We start from the raw sequence: 16,088 nt of genomic DNA, 5'->3' as shown, positions 1-16,088 counted from the left end.
TTCAAACCCTCAAGCCCACAGAGAGGCCTTGGGGTCAGGGGCATGTGGGGAACGCTGTTGCTCCTTTTGGCAGTGCTCTCCAGTGGTTGGAATGGCACTCCTACCCTTCCCTCAGAGGCTGGCATTAAGGACATCCTCACTGTGCGTGGCATGCAGGCATAATCCTGCCTTCTGCTCTCTGTGGCTATGAATCTAGAGCTTGCTTGGTATAAAAAACTGTTAATCCGATGTTAGAACAGTTGCTACTGCTTCCTTTGTGAGAGGAACTATAAAATCATTTTAGGATTTCACCACAAAAACAAAACAAAACTGCCAGCAACAGAGAAGATTACAGGAAAAGATTTATTGTTCCATCATCTATTTCTTGAATTCTCAAACTATGAACCAACACAGTTTTGGACACAATGTAAGGATATTAAAACAATGGCATACAGTTTTTTTGCAGAGTTTTCTTACAACTGCACTACTAAGACATTTTAGAGCTAGCTGGGTCCCTGTGCTCTCTGTCTACTCCATCTCTTGCTGGACAAGTCTCTCTCGGCACATCAGTTCAGACAGGCACATCAGTTCAGACAGGCACTGTCAGCTGGGGCTCTCCTCTTCATCACATGCTGGAGGGGAGGGTGCTGTCTGAGGACTCAGTGGCTCACCTGCAGCAGGGACCAAATAAATTTCTGTTATCAGCTTTCTATATCACTATCAACTCTATCTATCTATCAGCTATCTCACCATCAGCTGTTTCTGTCCTCTATTTCCCAATCAAATATCCCAACTCTTTTGCTTTCCACTAAGTATCTTTGATCCACACACCATCTATCAATTACCTGTCTCACCATGCACTATCTATCACTATCTCACTACCGTTTTTCTGGCTATCGGCTGTCTGCTGTACAGTAGGTTTCTTACTATCCACCAACTCTCTCCCTGTCAATTATTTTGCTATCCACTAACTACCAACCCAATAACTGTCTCGCTATCCACAACCCTCAGCCCCCAGCACCCCAGCTATGCCGTCCCCTCGCACAGCCCGCACTGGGCTGCCGGCCCAGCACCCGCAGCTGCCCTGTCGGGGCCGCAGCTGCAGGTGAGGCGGTGCGGGGCTGCCGGGGAGGCGGCTGCAGCACGAGTGCCTTCCTATGAGCAGAAGGCTCGGCTTCTTCTCTGCGATGCTCTCCCCGCGCCGAAGCCGAGCTCCCGTCTGCGTGCCGTGGCTCTGCGCAGGGCGAAGCGGCGCTCGACGCCTCGGACGGCTCCTCCGTGCCTCGGCTCCGCGTGTGCCGGCGGTGTGCACGCGTAGTGCGGAGCGGCCGGGCTGCGTCCTGCAGGCTGCCCGCGGGTCCCGACCGCGGAAGGCGCTCCGTGTCCGTTAAGGCGGGGCAGAGAGGAGGCAGTGCGCACAGCCTGGAGCACAGCTCCATCTGAGCGTCGGCAAACGCTCAGGCTGTGCAGGGACGCAGCGCTGGCACAGGTTGCCCTCAGAGGTTGTGAGCTCAGAGGTTTGTGAGCTCCTTTCCTGGGAAACGTGGGCACGGGGCTGGGCCAGATGCACTTGGTGGCACAAGATGACCTCCAGAAGTCCCTGCTTACCCTACTCTACTGTGGTTCTTGGACGAGGGCTGCCTCTGTCCCCGCCATCACTGTACACATAGGAAGACTGGGCAATTGTGGTTGGCCAGGCCCAAGACAGGAGCTGGAGCCCAGGTGATCCAGCCCTGCCCCTGCTACAGCACCTGCACCTCCGCTAGGAACACATAGGGATGGCAGGGCACAGCTCAGCTACAAGCCATAGAGTGGGGAAAGGACTACATCAAGCCTTCTGTATAACATTAGAAAGGACACTGCATGACTCCACAGCCTGATGCCTGATCCTGTGGCAAGTTAGGTGGCACTGAGGGACATGGCTGTTGCACCCCTCCCCTTGCCGTTACAAACTCAGCAATGACTGGCAGAATCACAGTGAAAGAATTTAATAACCCTATAGGATACACAGCAGTTTTATTAGCAGCCTGGGCTTTATTTCCCATGCTGCCCACATGGAGGAAGGACAGCATGACCTTCCCCATCTCATCACATGTCCAGCACAGAGCATGGAAGACAGCCATTGCTCACTTATAAGAGGAGCCCTGGCTGTCACAGTGCTCTCCCTGCCAGCCACTGTAGCACTGGCAGGTGAAGTCCTCAGCCAGCTGGGACATGTCACTGTTGGCGGTCAGGATCCACACCATAGGCTGGGGCTTTTTGGCTTTCAGGTTGATGGCAAAGCGCCTGGGGTCAAGCTGTAGGAAGGCTGTCTTGCCCTCCCTGCGCACACAGCGGCCGTTCCCGGAGCATAGGCTCTGGCTGCACAGCTGGGCACTGGTTGTCACATTGATGATGTAGTGGCCCAGGGCCCCATCCAGGTAGTCCCTCAGCTTCAGGCACTTCTCCTGCAAGGAGAGGTGGTGTCACAGTCCCATCACGGTGGAGGGGGTCCTCACAGCCCTGCCCAACTCACCTTGGAGGCAGTGTCAGCAGAGCTTCCCCAGATGATGATGCCGGCAGCACCCTGAGCCGCACTCTCCCCAATAGTGTTCACCAGATCCTCCTATGCCCGAGGGGAGACAAGAGATCATCTGGGCACAGAGCCACCCCACACACCCCCACAACGCCACAGCAGAGTCAAAAACCACTGGTGCAACCCACTGGTCACTTTCCCCGGCACAGCACCAGGGGCCCCCCCGCCCCCCCCCCCCCCCCCCATCACCGTTAGCCTCACCTCAGAGAGAAAGGCAGAGGTGTTGTCATAGAGGATCTCGGTGTAGGGCAGGACAGGGATGGCAGTGCTGAGGATGCCCTGCTGGACAGCGAAGGCCTCGGCCACACGGTACCGGACATAGCGCAGCACCTTGTCGGTGCCCTGGAGCTGCTGGGGCAGGTAGATGCTGGGGTAGAGCGCCCGGCTGCAGTTCCAGAGCCAGTCCAGCTCCTGGTTGCGTTGCTGCTCCACCACCGGGCAGCTGCCGTTGTACAGCGGGTTGCTGAAGTTGTTGTTGTAGCAGTCGGGGAAGCCGTAGAAGCCCCAGTAGCCACCAGGCCGCATGGCCTCACCCAGCTGTAGCACCTGCTCCATGAAAGCACGGGCAGCTTTCTGGTACTGCTGCTGGGCCACCTCCTCCACACGGCTGGGAGGCCACAGCGGGTGCTGCCGCTGCACCAACTCCTCCGACTTCTGCCGGTAGATGTCCATGGAGCTCCAGTCGCGGGCCCACAGCGGGCGCCACCGCTCCCAGTCGATGACAGCCAGCCCGTCATACGCGGCGCTGGGCAACGCGGCCTCGATGTCCCGCCTGGCCTGCTGCAGGTGGGCCGCCAGGCTGGCGTTCTGCGGCAGCCCCCCATTCACCGGCTGCCCCTGCGCTGTGTAGTAGGGGAAGACCCCCAGGTGCGAGCTGTAGAACAGCGTGATGTCCTGCCCCATGAAGGCCTCCTCCGTGTTGGCCACAACATCAAAGACCTCCAGGGCCAGAGTGACGTTGTACTGCTGGGTGCAGGACTCGCTGGGGACGTTCCAGACGGTGATGAAGGGGCGGTTGACCAGAACGGGGCCAGGTCCGGCAGCACGGACCAGAGCGGGCAGGAGCAGCGGGAGGGCCCAGCAAAGCCACCCGGGTGCCATGGTGCCGCTGGGGGACCGGACCTGCTCTAGAACAACCTGGCGTCGTGGAGACAACGATCACAGCCCTTTTATCCTCAGCTGGAGTGGGGGAGGGCTTCCAGCCCCGTCCCTCGCCTGGTGGTGACAGCCACGTGAGGCCACCTCACCTCCTCGCGGGAGGTGCCCAAAGTTATCAGCGGGCAGAGCCTGGCACCAAAGCCCCGGCGTGGCTTAATGAGTGATGGGGATACGGGGAGCGGGGCTGGAAAGATAAACAGACACGGGGGGAGGGGGAGGAAGAGGGAGGAAAGGGGAGCGGCGGGCAAGGTCACCGCGAAGGGGATGCTGTTAGGGGACAGGCGGCATCTGCAGCACCGCTGGGGGAAGCACTCAGCACCGGGAGCTGGGGAGCACGGCCAGAGACACGCAGGGCACGGAACCGCAGCCTGGGGAGACTCCCGCGGGGAGAAGAAGCTCGGGGATGGCGGACACGCGACGACCCCATCCGCGGACAGCGAGCTGCAGGAAGAGGGCGGGGACACGGCACGGAGCCCCGGGTGGGCGCCGGCCGGGCAGCCCCCCGCCCCCCTGAGCGACGGACGACGCCGTGCCGCCGCGGCCCTCCCGACCCCGCCGCAGCCCCGGCCCAGCCCGCCGCGCCCCCATCCGCCGCCCCACGCACCCGCACTCACCGGTCGCGCTGCGAGGGGCGGGGCCGAGCCGCCCGGGGGCGGGGCCGAGGCGGGGGGAATCTGCGGGCGGGCGCGGAGGAGGCGCGGCCAGGAGCGGCCCGAGGGCGGAACCGCGCCGGGAGGCGGGGCGGCGGGCGGGGCCACGCTGCCTCCACGTGGGTGGCCCGGCGTGGCTGAGCCCGCGGCAGCCGCAGCCCCGCGGCCGCCGGAGCGACGGGAAGACCGGTCCGCGCCTCCGCAACCCCCGCCCCAAGCACTCCACGCCCTTCCCTCGCTCCTCCAGCTTTAATTGAGGTAAAGCACTTTGGTGTCGGGCAGCGCACGGGGGCTCAGCACCACGCAGCACCCACCTCCCTGCCCCCATACCCCTCTTGCCCCATTTCCTCTCCTTACAACAGGAGAAGTTCCCTTCCCACTCCCTTCCCTCCCCCAAAAAATCTCTGCCCTCTGTCCCCCAGCTCCTTAGCACAGAGGGCAGAAGGCAATCCCACTACCCAGAGGCATCCCAACAGTGAGTTGCCAGCAGGCGATTTAGGGCTGTCTCCAACCGGTCCGCTACACCACTACAGAAAAGGTGCAGGGCTCCCCCATTCAGTCTGGCCTGGCTAGCACCACATCAAGAACACCAGCAGCAACCCCAGACCCATCGGTGCCAGGGGGCCAGGAGCACCCCCATGAGGTCCAGCTGGCTGCTGGCAGGAGTTGCCCTGCCAGCCCTGGTAACAGTGACAGCGGAAGTGGGTCTGTAGGAAATGGATGTCAGTGTGAGACGGGTGGCCCTTAGCCCAGATGAGAGGACGCTGGGGCTGCTCCTCATCCCGGTGCTGCAGCTGGAAGGTGGCTGGGTTGAGGTGCAGGAAGATGTTGGCGGTGCTGTTCTTGCGCAGGCAGCGGCCCTGTCCCTGGCACAGCGTTGTGCTGCAGTGCTGTGCTGCCGTCGTCACATTGACAATGTAGCGGCCCAGGTCTCCTTCCATATAATCCTTGATTGTCTGGCATGACTCCTGGGAGAAAAAAAAAAAAACAAAACAAACAACAGGGGTGTCAAGGGCATGCTGGATTGTCCCAGGGAGAGAAACACCCCACATGCAGAGATCACCCCAGCCTTAAGCTGCAGGTACCTGGGCTCAGACCTACCCGGTTTTTGGTGTACTCCACGTCACCCCAGAAAATAACCCCAGCTGCTCCCAGCGCTGCGCTCTCGCCAATGGTGGAGATGAGGTCCAGCTGTGGGGATAGAGTCCAGTTAGTGCCTGTGAGCCCCATGCAGCACAGTGTGTCCCAGAGATGCATGGAGGCAGGGGACCATCCCAGCACCCAAGGGACCAGCCTACTCCCAGACCCAACCGTCCCAAAGCCAGGGCACCCAAGAGCTGTAGGCTCTCACAACCCACTGCTAGCTGCAAGGGCCCCACATCTGGTGGGGCTAGAGGGACTGGTGACAGCATCTGCCAGCCCCTCTGGCAGGGAATGAGGCCCTCAGTGCCACTGGAAGGGGTTGGTCCTGCTGCCCAGCTGAGGACAGCAGAAACACAAGGTGATGGTGGCACTGCCACATTCCAGGGAGCAGCATACAGCTGGCCCAGAACCTCTTCTCCACAGCTCGAGGCCACACACATGCAGGACAAGAAAATCCCAACGACACCGCCAAGGGTCTCTACTCCTCACCAGGGGGCAGCCCCACCACCAGCCCTACCTGGCTGAGCACATCCATCTTGCGGCTGTAGGTAGGCCTCGTGTAGACGAAGACAGGCAGGCTGTAGCCCTCGTGGTGCTGCCGCGAGATGCGCATGGCCTCCATCACCCGCGCTCGGACAAACTTCCGGCTGTTGGGTGTGGAAGCCAGGAGCGGGTCGAGGTAGATGGAGGGGTAGAGCGCCAGGCTCTCGTTCCACAGCCACGCCAGCTGGTCATTGCGTGTCTTCTCCACATCGGGGCACTGCCCCGTGTAGCTCTCCTTGTTCTTGCTGTAGTCATGGTTGTAGCAGTCGGGGAAGAGGTAATACCCCCAGAGCTGCTTGGGCCGGAAGCTCTTGGCGTACCGCAGTGTTCTCACCATGAACTGCCGCGCGGCCGACTCAAACTCGAAGACCGCCTGCTTGTTCACCTCCTCCGGGGACCAGGACGGCTGCCTCTGCTTCACCAGCTCCCGGGACACCTCCTGGTACACGTCCTTGGGCTTCCAGTTGCGCATCCAGATGGGCCGCCACTCCTCCCAGTCGATGACCGCCAGCCCCTCCGAGGTGGCCGAGCGGATGTACTTGCCGATGCCTTCCTGCAGCCGGGCCAGGTGCTCAGCCACACTGCTCTGCTGCGGCACGCCGCCGTTGATGGGCTCCCGTCGCTTGTTGTAGTAGGGGTAGAGCCCCAGGCGCTCCTTGTAGAAGATGGTGAGGTTCTGGTCCACGAAGCCCTCGTTGGGAGACGCGTGCAGGTCGAAGATGCTGAAGTCCAGAGCCACCTGGAAGCGGGGCTTGCAGTCCTGCGTGGGCGCGTTCCAGGCCACCAGGAAGGGCCGTCGGGTCAGCAGCGGCGCGGCCGACGGTTTTTCGGAGGACTGCCGGGCCAGGACGGCCAGGACGGCCGGCACCAGCCAGGGCAGCGCCGGCACCAGCGCCAGCACCGCCGCGCAGCCCCCGCGCATCCTGCGCGCACCGGGCGGCCCCGCGCCGCGCCGCTCCCTCGACGCCTTTGTCCGGAGCCCGGCCGGGCGCCGCCGCCACACAAAGCCCCCGGGACGCGGCCGGGGCCGGGCGGCCACGTGCGGCCCTGCCGCTGGGCTGCACCCCTTCTCGGCCCCGCCGCTCTCCTCTCGCGTCCCGCCGCAGCTCCACCGGCGCTGCCTCCCCCCGCCGCCCCTTTTTAAAGCGGCCCGGCGCGCACCACGCCCTCCGCCGCGGGGGAGCGGCCTCCCGCCCGCTCCGGCCCCGTTCGGCCCGGCCCCGCCCGCAGCGCGGCCCGGGGCCGGGAGGCGGCGTCGCTCTACCGGAGGGGCTCGCGGACGCGGTGCGGCCGGACCCGCGGGGAGTGTTTCCCCTCCGCCCGCGTCGCGCTTGGTACGGCCCGTCCGGCCCCGAGCCCGGCGCGGCGGTGGGCGGGGCCTGGGCACAGGGGCGGGGCCTCCGGTAGGGGGCGCCGCGGGGCGTGGGGGCGGCCGGGCGGGGGGAGCCCGGGGCGGGGGGGGGCGCTGGGGTGGCGTCCCCGAGGTGCCGCTGTCCCCGCGGTGGCGTCCCGAGGGCAGCCGCGTCCCCGGGGCGGTGGTGGCGGTGTCCCCGGGGCGGTGTCCCCAGAGCTGTGGCGGTGTCCCCGGTGCGGTGTCCCCGAGGCACGCAGGGGTCACCGGGAGCCAGGACGTCCTGCGCACACGCTCAGTACTGCTGGCTCAGCCGCTGGTTTCCTGCCCGGGGGACGTGGGAGGAGGCTCTGGCTGCACCCCTGGGCATGGGGACAAGCAGGGGGACGGTGGGCTCAGGGACACGGCCCGGCCATCCTCATTGCTTACCCGTGCCTGGGTGTGAGGGTGGCAAGAGGGTGCGGGGGGCTGGGAAGGCAGCACCCATACGTCACCGTCACTGCCAGCGGGATATGAAGTCAGCCTGAAGGCAGCAGCTGGGGAGAGGCAGGGTCACAGTGGCCCCGCTGCCATCTGCTCCTGGGGCGACGTGTTGGTGACAAACAGGCCTGCATAGGGACACTCCCCATCCACATCCCCTGTGTCCCCTCAGACCACCAAAGCACAGAGCGAGGGGGGACAAACCGGCCTCAATGCCCCCACAGCCCAACTATTGGGGACGGGCCAGCTGCATCCTGGGGCTTCCCGCTGGTGCCAGCTCCCTCCATCTGTCCCTGTGGCCACGGGCATGGGAACACGCCACGAGGATGGGAATGTCACCCAACAACGGGGCTGGGAGCCACCCAGCCCGGCCGGCGCGGGGAAGGAAGCAGGGCTGAATCTCCGGAAGCGCTCCCAAGGAACAGGAACGCCATCGTGTCACCACACCGAATCCGTCCCCAGCCCCTCCACGCAGCCCTGCCCATGTTATCTCCTGCCGATGGCTTCAGGGCTCCGTCCTCCACCCCTGGGCCGAGATCCCAGTGTGATCACAGTGCCACTCTGCCCACTGCTCTGCCAAGAAATCTTTGTCAGGAGCCAAGAAATTGCAGTGCAGGCGGGTGCTGCCCTTCCCTTCCATGCCGCCTGCCTGGGGCCACAAACAGGCTCAAGAAATGCCTAAAATTTTCCATCCTCCTGTGCAGGAGGCTGGGTGTCACCCGGGGGAGCTGCAGGGGTCAGGGCCAGGCAGGGGGCTGACACTGAGAGATGGGGCACAGCCACACGTCCCAGCAGGACACAAAGCCGCCCTGTGGCTGAGCCAGTACCACCGCATTGTTCAGCTTCACCTGGCCATGACGCCAGCGCTGTCGCCGGGACACCGTGAGCCGTCCCCAAGGGGTTCGGTCCCCATGGACCAACAGGCAGACCCAGCTGCATGGGGAGCCCAGGGTCCCCTAGAGCCATAGTGGTCATCGCCCTCGTTAAAGCCTTTGTTAGCCGCTCGTTTTGCAGCCGGCTCGCGTGGAGGAAATGATGTAAACGCGGTGGCAGGAAAACACTTGCAGGGCTGCAGGGCAGAGCAGGATGCAGGACGGCACTGAGATCATGCTCACTCTGTCCGGTGAGGCCAGGACAGCAGGCAGCAGCCCGGCACGGGGTCATGCTGTGATGAGAAATGCGTTGCGTTAGTGCGATTGATGAGGCACTGATTTGTCAGGCGAGTGATTAAGGAGCGGATGCACAGATCCTGTCCCGGCAGAGCTCCAGTGCTGGGGTGGGAAGAGGTCTGCTTGAGTCAGCGCAGCCCAGGCGGAGATGCACTCTGGCTGAGAAAGAGGAATCCGCTCCAGCGCATCATAAATGGCACAGCCCAGCTCCCAAGCTGCGGCATCAAAGATATCGCCATTACCCACTCACGTGCAGCACAGCAGCAGGAATCCTCCTTGCCAGCACTCATGCTCACCTGAACAGCCCTCTGCAAGTGCTGCTGCCCCCATCAGAAGAAATCAGCAGGTAAAGAGAGCCAAAGGGCTCAGATTCATCAAGTGCCACCGCTAACAAGCCACCACCTGCCCCTGTCCCCAGGCACAGGGCCTCACTGGGGGGTGCTGGGAGGTGCTGCTGTCATCTTCCGAAAAAAGCCGAGATTCCTCAGAGCTCCAAAATGCCCCCCCAGCAAGGCTCAGCTGCTCCCAGCCCCAACCTTCCCCGGGGAACCAGCCCCCAGACCTGCAGGATCTACAAATAAGTTTATTGAAATTTAACAAAAGTAGACAGATGCACTGGGAGGCAGAGGAAGGACCATAAATAGCGTACATTTCCCAACCCCACGCTTCCTATCGGCACGCCTAGTGCTGTGATTACGATCCAGCTACACATCCACACGGGAAAGCACAACGCTGCACAGAAGTTGTAAAAAAAAAAAAAAAAAAAGAGAAAAAAGAAAGGAAAGGAAACTTCCTCGTTTCACTTGCTCCAATGATGCAGTGGACACAGACACTATTTACACGTTTGTCACATTTCTCCAGCTCCCTCCAGACGCCCAGGACCTGCCTGCCCCACACAGCAGGAGGGGGCCAGGCTGGGAGAAGCAGCTTGGTGAGGCGCTCAGTGCTCGCTGCCTTGCCGGGAAAAGGGGCGGAAGAATCCACGGGCAGGGGGAAGCGTGTGCGGTGTCCTGGGGGAAGGGTAGAAGGGGCAGGGCAGCCTCCGGGAGAGAACAAAAGCGGCCCCGGAGACGCCGTTCTCAGGAGGCTGCGGTCTGAGCCCGTCTCAGAGCAGGTGGCATGAATAAGAAACACTTCAGTGGGGGATTGTTTGAAGACAGACTCTTCCAAGCAAGCAGGGGAACAAAGGATGTCGAGAGAAATGCCCAGCATCACAGTGCAGACCAGCTCCCCGCTGGAGCCCAGCCCATCCGCCTCGCCCTCCGCGCCGGCCCCTGTCAGTGGGAACAGCGGGTGGGGGACACGGAGGGAAGAGGCGGTGACAGGAAGACGGCAACAGCCACGCCGCCTTTATCTCCCAGAAGCCAGGAATGCGGCCCAGCGCCTGGGCGGCTCTCGGTGGGCACAGGGATGGATACATCCAATGCGGACGCCGATAGGGCCGGCAGCCAAGAGCTGGCAGCTTAAATCAAAAATCGAGGTAGCGAACGTCTGAAGTGCTCAGAAAGTAAATAAGTTCTGGGACAAAAAAGGAGGGGATGCAAGCTGGCCACTGTGGGAGCAGGCTGCAGGCTAGGCAAAATCTGCACCCAATGCCCTGGGGTGGACACACAGGTTGTCCTCAAGCCCCTTCCTCATGTGCAGTGAGGCTGAGCAGGGGCCACCAGAGCTAGCAGGTGGCAGCATGGATGGTGCTGCTCCCCAGCCCAGCAGCAGCCAGCTCGGAGCCCAGGGCCCGTGTGCAGAGGTGAAGAATTTTGCAGCACAGCCGAGGCCGATCTGTGCCAATCTGCTCAAGTGGGAGAGAAGAGAGCAGGGCTTTTCCAGACAGGGCAGAAAGCCTCCCTTTAAAGTGCATTGCATTTCTCCTCCTGCCACCAGCTGGGGCACGGGGCGAGGGAGGAACCGTAGTTCACATCGCCAGGGAGATTTCCAAGCCAGGGCAGGCCTACTGACTGATTGTTTAAAGAGGAACGGGGAGGGAAGTGATGATTTCCTTCACGCCTGGCCCTGCTGAGGCTGTTCCCTTTGGGAGGTACTGTGCTCTACAGGAGCCAGATCGCTCCCACAGAACAAGCGGGCAGACAGGGTGGGCAGATGCTGCTGGGGAACTCAGACAGCTCTGCACCGCAGAGATCTCAGGGTCTGTGGTGCAGGCAGCAGTCTCCAGAACCAGTGTTAAGCAGGGAACACGCACAAAGAAGAGACAGGTGGCCAGGATAATGGCATCCTACCTCTGCCCCATCCCAAGAGGAGCACAGCACTCAGCTGGATGCGTTTCGACACCAGCTTCCGGCTATCTTCTGTGGGCACTGCTGGGGAGCACTGTGTAGTGACCATGCCAGACTGCGCGCTGCTGCAACACCAGCCATGTAACTTCTGGGCAGAGTCACCTTGCTCTGGCTCTCCCTGGGCCACATACCTGAGAAGCAAGGGATTTTGTCTGGCGAGAAATGTAGGCTCGCTCTCCCTTTAACAGCTCACACAGCAGCTCGTGTGCAGTTCCAGTTACCCATCCAAACGTCGGCTAGAGGCTACAAAAGGTATTTTACGTCTTTTGACTCAAGCGAGGATGTTTTTATGTAGTTGCACGAGGGCACCCATCTTCTCCGAGGAGCAGCAGCCAAGTACAGCCCAGCCAAGCTGCTCCGTCCTGCCTGGCCTTTGGGCGAGGGTCTCAGCGTCCTCCTTCGCTGGGAACACAGGGCAGCCTCGCGCAGGGACAGTCAGGTCCGTCTTGCCCACGGGCAGCAGCACCCAGCAGTCACACCTCACAGATGATCACAGGGAAATCCACATGAATGCGAGGGTGCTCCAGCTTAACTATGCCCTGAAAGAAGAGGATGAGTGGTGGACAGGAGGTGGCACAGGGACAGAACAAGCACTTTCAGGCAAACAAAGCTCTGCAAGGCACCATTCTGAGGGCGACATGCCCTCAAGGGAAAGGTCTGCACTGCCACCTTGGCAGCAAGGACAGCAAAGAGGCAGCGCAGGAGTGCTCTGCCCTTTGCCCTTGGCCCCGGGGAGGCACAGGAGGCGCGGCTGCCGCCGCACACGACAGGTCTGGAGTGCAGCCGGGCGAGGAAGGAGGGAGCTGCTCTGCCAGGCACTGCCCGTGCGGCAGCTGATGCGTGACTGGCAGATATTGGCTGCCCCAGCTTTTCATTCGGCACCTTTCATTCACAGGATTTAAAAGAATGAAAAGAGCTCTCTGAGAAAATGCAGTGAGGGCAGCTAGCGCGTGAGAAAAGCAGCTTTCTGTCCAAGGGGACACTGCTGAATGCACGCTCCATCCATGCCAGCTACAGGCGCCGTTCCCATGCTCTGGGGCAAGCAATCTCCTGTCACAGCCCTGCGAGGACACGTTTGTGAGACAGCAGTGTGAGCGGGGCTCTGCGCTCACCAGGGTGAGAAATGTACATTTCCTTGGCAGGATTAGGATAAAAGAGCAAAGAAAAGCCGGGGCCAGCGAAGAAACGCTCTGTGCTTCATTCTAGCCGGGCCATGCTGTCTAACCGCAGGAGTTTGAACCCACACAGAGGAGGGATGGGATGCAACTCCACATCCCTACCCTCCTCCATGAGAGCAGCAGAGCCTGTCCTGCTGCACACCCCTTGGAGTGCACCAACAGCTCCCCCTGGGCTCAGGCTGGGGCCATGCCTTCCCTGTTTCGCAGACGTCTGCAGACTGCCTCTGCTGACAGGCTCTCCACTTACACCCCCAGAAGCTCCCCTACACTGAAGTTATTTTTCTCCTGTACCTCAACCAGTGTCCCAACCCCTGTCTGGCTTCACCACATTCACTTATTTTAAGAAGAGACCAAATCCCAAGCAACCCAATATGCAGAGCCCATTGGTGGCAGCAGTGCTGTCACTGCTGAGGGCACGCTCACGTTAGCACATGACAGGCTCTGGCGCTGCTCCCAGCAACTCTGTAACAATGTGACACTGCTCTGCCAGCTCCCACAGCAGAGGGAAAGTGCTCAGTGGACAGGGTGCCACGGGCAGGCTCTCCACAGCACAAATCCAGAGGATCCATCTGCTCTGCCCAACGGCATCACGCACCAGGCACCGCTCCTCTGTGGAAAGGGAGCTAGCAGGGTGGCACAGCACTGCAAGATGGCACGAGTGAGCCGGTCCGTAACACAGCCGGAGCCCCGGAGCTACGGGAGCAGTAGAAGCAGGCCTTCCCTGCAGCAAACTGGGGCTTCTGAGGGTCGCGGCCGTGTGCAGGAGCTGCCAGCCACCGGCCCCACGCCCGCCCCTCTGCACACGCTACCTGAGGTATCAGGTTCTTGTGGATCCTCTTCAGCTTGGCACGCTTCCTCCCGTTCTTGGTGACGATCGTCTCCTCGTAGAACTCGTGCGCAAGATCCCCGTCCTCGTCGTAATACATGGAGCTGCGGGAATGGGCGGCGGGCACGTGAGCGAGGAGGGCTGGCGGTGCCCCGGAGCGGCGCCCGCAGGCGGCACCGCACGCAGGGGGCCGCCGGGCCGCTCCCGGTGCCCCCATTCATCCCTACGGCAGCCGCCCCGCGGCGCCTCCACCCCGCTGCAGCCGCGGCCGCGCCCCCCGCTCACCCGCGGCGCGTGAAGACGAACGGGGTGGCGGCGCGCCCGCCCCGCGCCCGGGCCAGGGCCTGCTGCCCGCCGGGACCCTCGGCTCCGCCGCCGCCCGTCGCCGAGGAGGCAAACGGCCACAGCCCCCGCGACTTGGAGCCGCTGGCACCCATGGCGGCGGCGGGGCCCGGGGGAAGGGGACGGGGGAAGGCGGGGGGCGGCCCAGCGATAGCGGCCCAGCGCCCACCCGCCCGCCTCCCTGTCTGCCGGCCTGCGCCGCAGACGCCGTCGCGCTGCGACACTTCCGGCGCGCGGCGGCGCCCCCCTGCACGTGACACGGAGAGGTGGGGCGCCCTCGTCACGTGACGACGGAGCGGAGCGCCTTCTCCTCGTGGCACCTCGCGGCGAGAAGCAGTAGGCCGCCGGTTCGAGTCCCGGGCCGACCACGCGGCGCAGAAACAGGCACGGGCACGCCTCGCCTCTTCTCCCAGAGCTTTATTGATCGGAGCGCGACGCCCCGCGCCGCCCCGCGCTCCCGGCGACGTCCCCCCGCCGGCGGGCGGCCGTGCCGGTGCGGTTGGCGTCAGTCCGGCGTGCGGGCAGCCAGCGCGGCTTGCAGCTCCCGGCGGCAGCGGGCGTAGCGGTGGCGGACGCGGCGCAGCTGCTCGTCCTCCTCGCGCTGCAGGATGCGCAGGAAGTTGTGCAGCTCGGGCAGGGAGAAGGCGTCCCACTGCGGAGACACAGCGCTGCTACGCCGCACCGCCCGCACGGAACCGCCGCGCGGCACCGCGCCTCCCCCGCCACACTCACGTTCACCTCGCCGCTCTCGTTCTCCTTCAGGACGAAGCTCAGCGCCTTCTCGCTGGGTCCTGCCAGCAGCCGCAGTCGCAGCGGCTGCTCCTCGTCCGCCAGCTTGCGCAGGTACACTGCGGGCAGACGTGGCACCAGGATGGCATCGCCGCGGGTGGGGACGCAGCTGCCGGAAGGGGCTGCCGCCCCGGGGACTCCGCCACCGTGGGGGACGAAAACGGTGCGGAGATGCTGCCACCGCGGGATGCCTCCGCCATCGGGGACACCGCTGCTAGAGCGATGCGCGACGGCCATTGGGGTGCCGCCGCTACGGGGACGTTGCTGCAATGGGGGGCAGCGCCGCGGCCACGCGGACCTTGACCGTAAGGAACGCAGCGGATGCTGCCGCGATGGGGCCATCACTGCCACGGGGGGGGGGGGGGGCTGCTGGAAACTCCACCGCCATGGGGGACAACCAGCGCTACGGGGACGCTGCCGCTATGGGGATGCCACCACCCCGGCTCTACCTTGCTCATCCTTCTCGGACCTCTCGAAGAGGGCGAACTTGCGGGGGTCGTCCACCACGGTGAACTTGCGGAGCAGCGCGCTGATCACCTCGCTGGCGCGGGTGTGCGAGAGCACGTGCAGGTGTTTGACGGTGCCGCGGGGCAGGTAAAAGGATGTGCGGCGCTTCACGCCCGCCGTGCGCTGCCCCGACCGCCCCCCAGGGCCCCGCTTGGCAGCTGGCACAGAGACGGGGCGCGCCAGCTTCAGCTGCACCTTGATGAAGCCAGTGTAGGAGCCATCCTTGTTCTGCCACGGAGAGACGGCGGGGCGGTGAGCAGGGCCGGGGCTGTGGTCCCCTCTGTCCCTCCCCATCCTCATACCAGGCTCATGAAGAGGTTGCTGTTGATCTGGCTGTTGTACTCCTTGATGCGCTGCTCCACCTGCGCCGGGTCCAGCTCCGCCGTCTCCCAGCTGCTGGGCTCATCCTGCAGGGCAGCGTCTGTGCTGAGCGCGGGCTGTGCAGGGTCACGTTGCCCGGTGCCAAGCCACCCCCACGGCCTCGTCCCCGGCCCCAAAGCTGGGATGGGCACCCCAGGGCCGTGGGGTGACAGATGGCGATGCTAACCCACGTTCCTCCCTGCCGGGACAGTCCGGGGCCGGGCGTCCCTTCCCAGTGCCCCAGTTCACAGCGGTGTCCCCGAGGCAGCCGCCAGCCCGGCACCGGGGCAGGCTGGGTGCCCCGCGGGGATGCCCTAGGCTTCGGGGCAGCCCGCCCGGATCTGTTAATAACTATTTACGTGGGACCGCACAGCCACACGTGTGCTCACGGTGCTGTGGAGGTGGGAGCAGCCGGGACGGGGGCTGCTGGACCCGCCTGGGGATGGGGACAGCTCGCTCCCAGCAAGGCACGCTCTCCCCCCGCGCTTGCCCCAGTAGCAAGCCATGCTCGCTCCCACGCATGCCCCCATGCAGAAGTACCCCCGAACTCCTCCCACCCAAAAAGCACCCCGTGCCCTCCGCATGACGTCAGCCCCACGACGTCACGGCCGGCCCGGGACCGACCTGGCGACGACGCGGGCGGCGGCCGAAGGAGGTGCGGGCGGTGTAGAAGAGCTCGGGCTCGGAGTCGGAGTCCTCCTGGCTGCAGTAGCCGCTGCTGGCCGCGCTGCCCCCCGAGCCCCCCGC

The 16,088-nt window shown here is 63.6% G+C and overlaps 4 protein-coding genes across 4 annotated transcripts; all 4 read right to left on the bottom strand.

Annotated features, from left to right (window-relative positions):
• Window positions 1-1,951: 1,951 nt before the first annotated feature.
• On the bottom strand, window positions 1,952-4,179 carry HYAL1 (hyaluronidase 1). The gene is made up of 3 exons (XM_042885465.1): window positions 2,756-4,179; window positions 2,495-2,584; window positions 1,952-2,426 (listed from the first exon to the last, which is right to left on the bottom strand). The coding sequence occupies exons 1-3, from the start codon at window positions 3,653-3,655 to the stop codon at window positions 2,106-2,108; spliced, it is 1,311 nt and encodes a 436-aa protein (XP_042741399.1). The 5' UTR covers window positions 3,656-4,179; the 3' UTR covers window positions 1,952-2,105.
• Window positions 4,180-4,595: 416 nt separating this feature from the next.
• Window positions 4,596-6,970, bottom strand: HYAL2 (hyaluronidase 2). The gene is made up of 3 exons (XM_042885472.1): window positions 6,023-6,970; window positions 5,464-5,553; window positions 4,596-5,330 (listed from the first exon to the last, which is right to left on the bottom strand). The coding sequence occupies exons 1-3, from the start codon at window positions 6,968-6,970 to the stop codon at window positions 4,932-4,934; spliced, it is 1,437 nt and encodes a 478-aa protein (XP_042741406.1). The 3' UTR covers window positions 4,596-4,931.
• Window positions 6,971-9,611: 2,641 nt separating this feature from the next.
• TUSC2 (tumor suppressor 2, mitochondrial calcium regulator) lies at window positions 9,612-13,780 on the bottom strand. The gene is made up of 3 exons (XM_042885457.1): window positions 13,629-13,780; window positions 13,327-13,447; window positions 9,612-11,878 (listed from the first exon to the last, which is right to left on the bottom strand). The coding sequence occupies exons 1-3, from the start codon at window positions 13,778-13,780 to the stop codon at window positions 11,813-11,815; spliced, it is 339 nt and encodes a 112-aa protein (XP_042741391.1). The 3' UTR covers window positions 9,612-11,812.
• Window positions 13,781-14,190: 410 nt separating this feature from the next.
• LOC122187684 (ras association domain-containing protein 1-like) lies at window positions 14,191-16,085 on the bottom strand (the record flags this gene model as incomplete). Its single annotated transcript, XM_042885427.1, has 5 exons — window positions 14,191-14,337; window positions 14,418-14,533; window positions 14,924-15,209; window positions 15,284-15,388; window positions 15,966-16,085. Coding segments are annotated over 5 exons (774 nt in total), but the record flags the coding sequence as incomplete, so codon positions are not given.
• Window positions 16,086-16,088: the final 3 nt, after the last annotated feature.

This window comes from Lagopus leucura, unplaced genomic scaffold (assembly GCF_019238085.1).
Source record: "Lagopus leucura isolate 7727_CA_CO unplaced genomic scaffold, USGS_WTPT01 Super-Scaffold_100050, whole genome shotgun sequence".
Classification (NCBI taxonomy): Eukaryota; Metazoa; Chordata; class Aves; order Galliformes; family Phasianidae; genus Lagopus; species Lagopus leucura.
The sequence above is the reverse complement of the archived record's forward strand: the minus strand, read 5'-3'. Positions and strand labels throughout refer to the sequence as shown.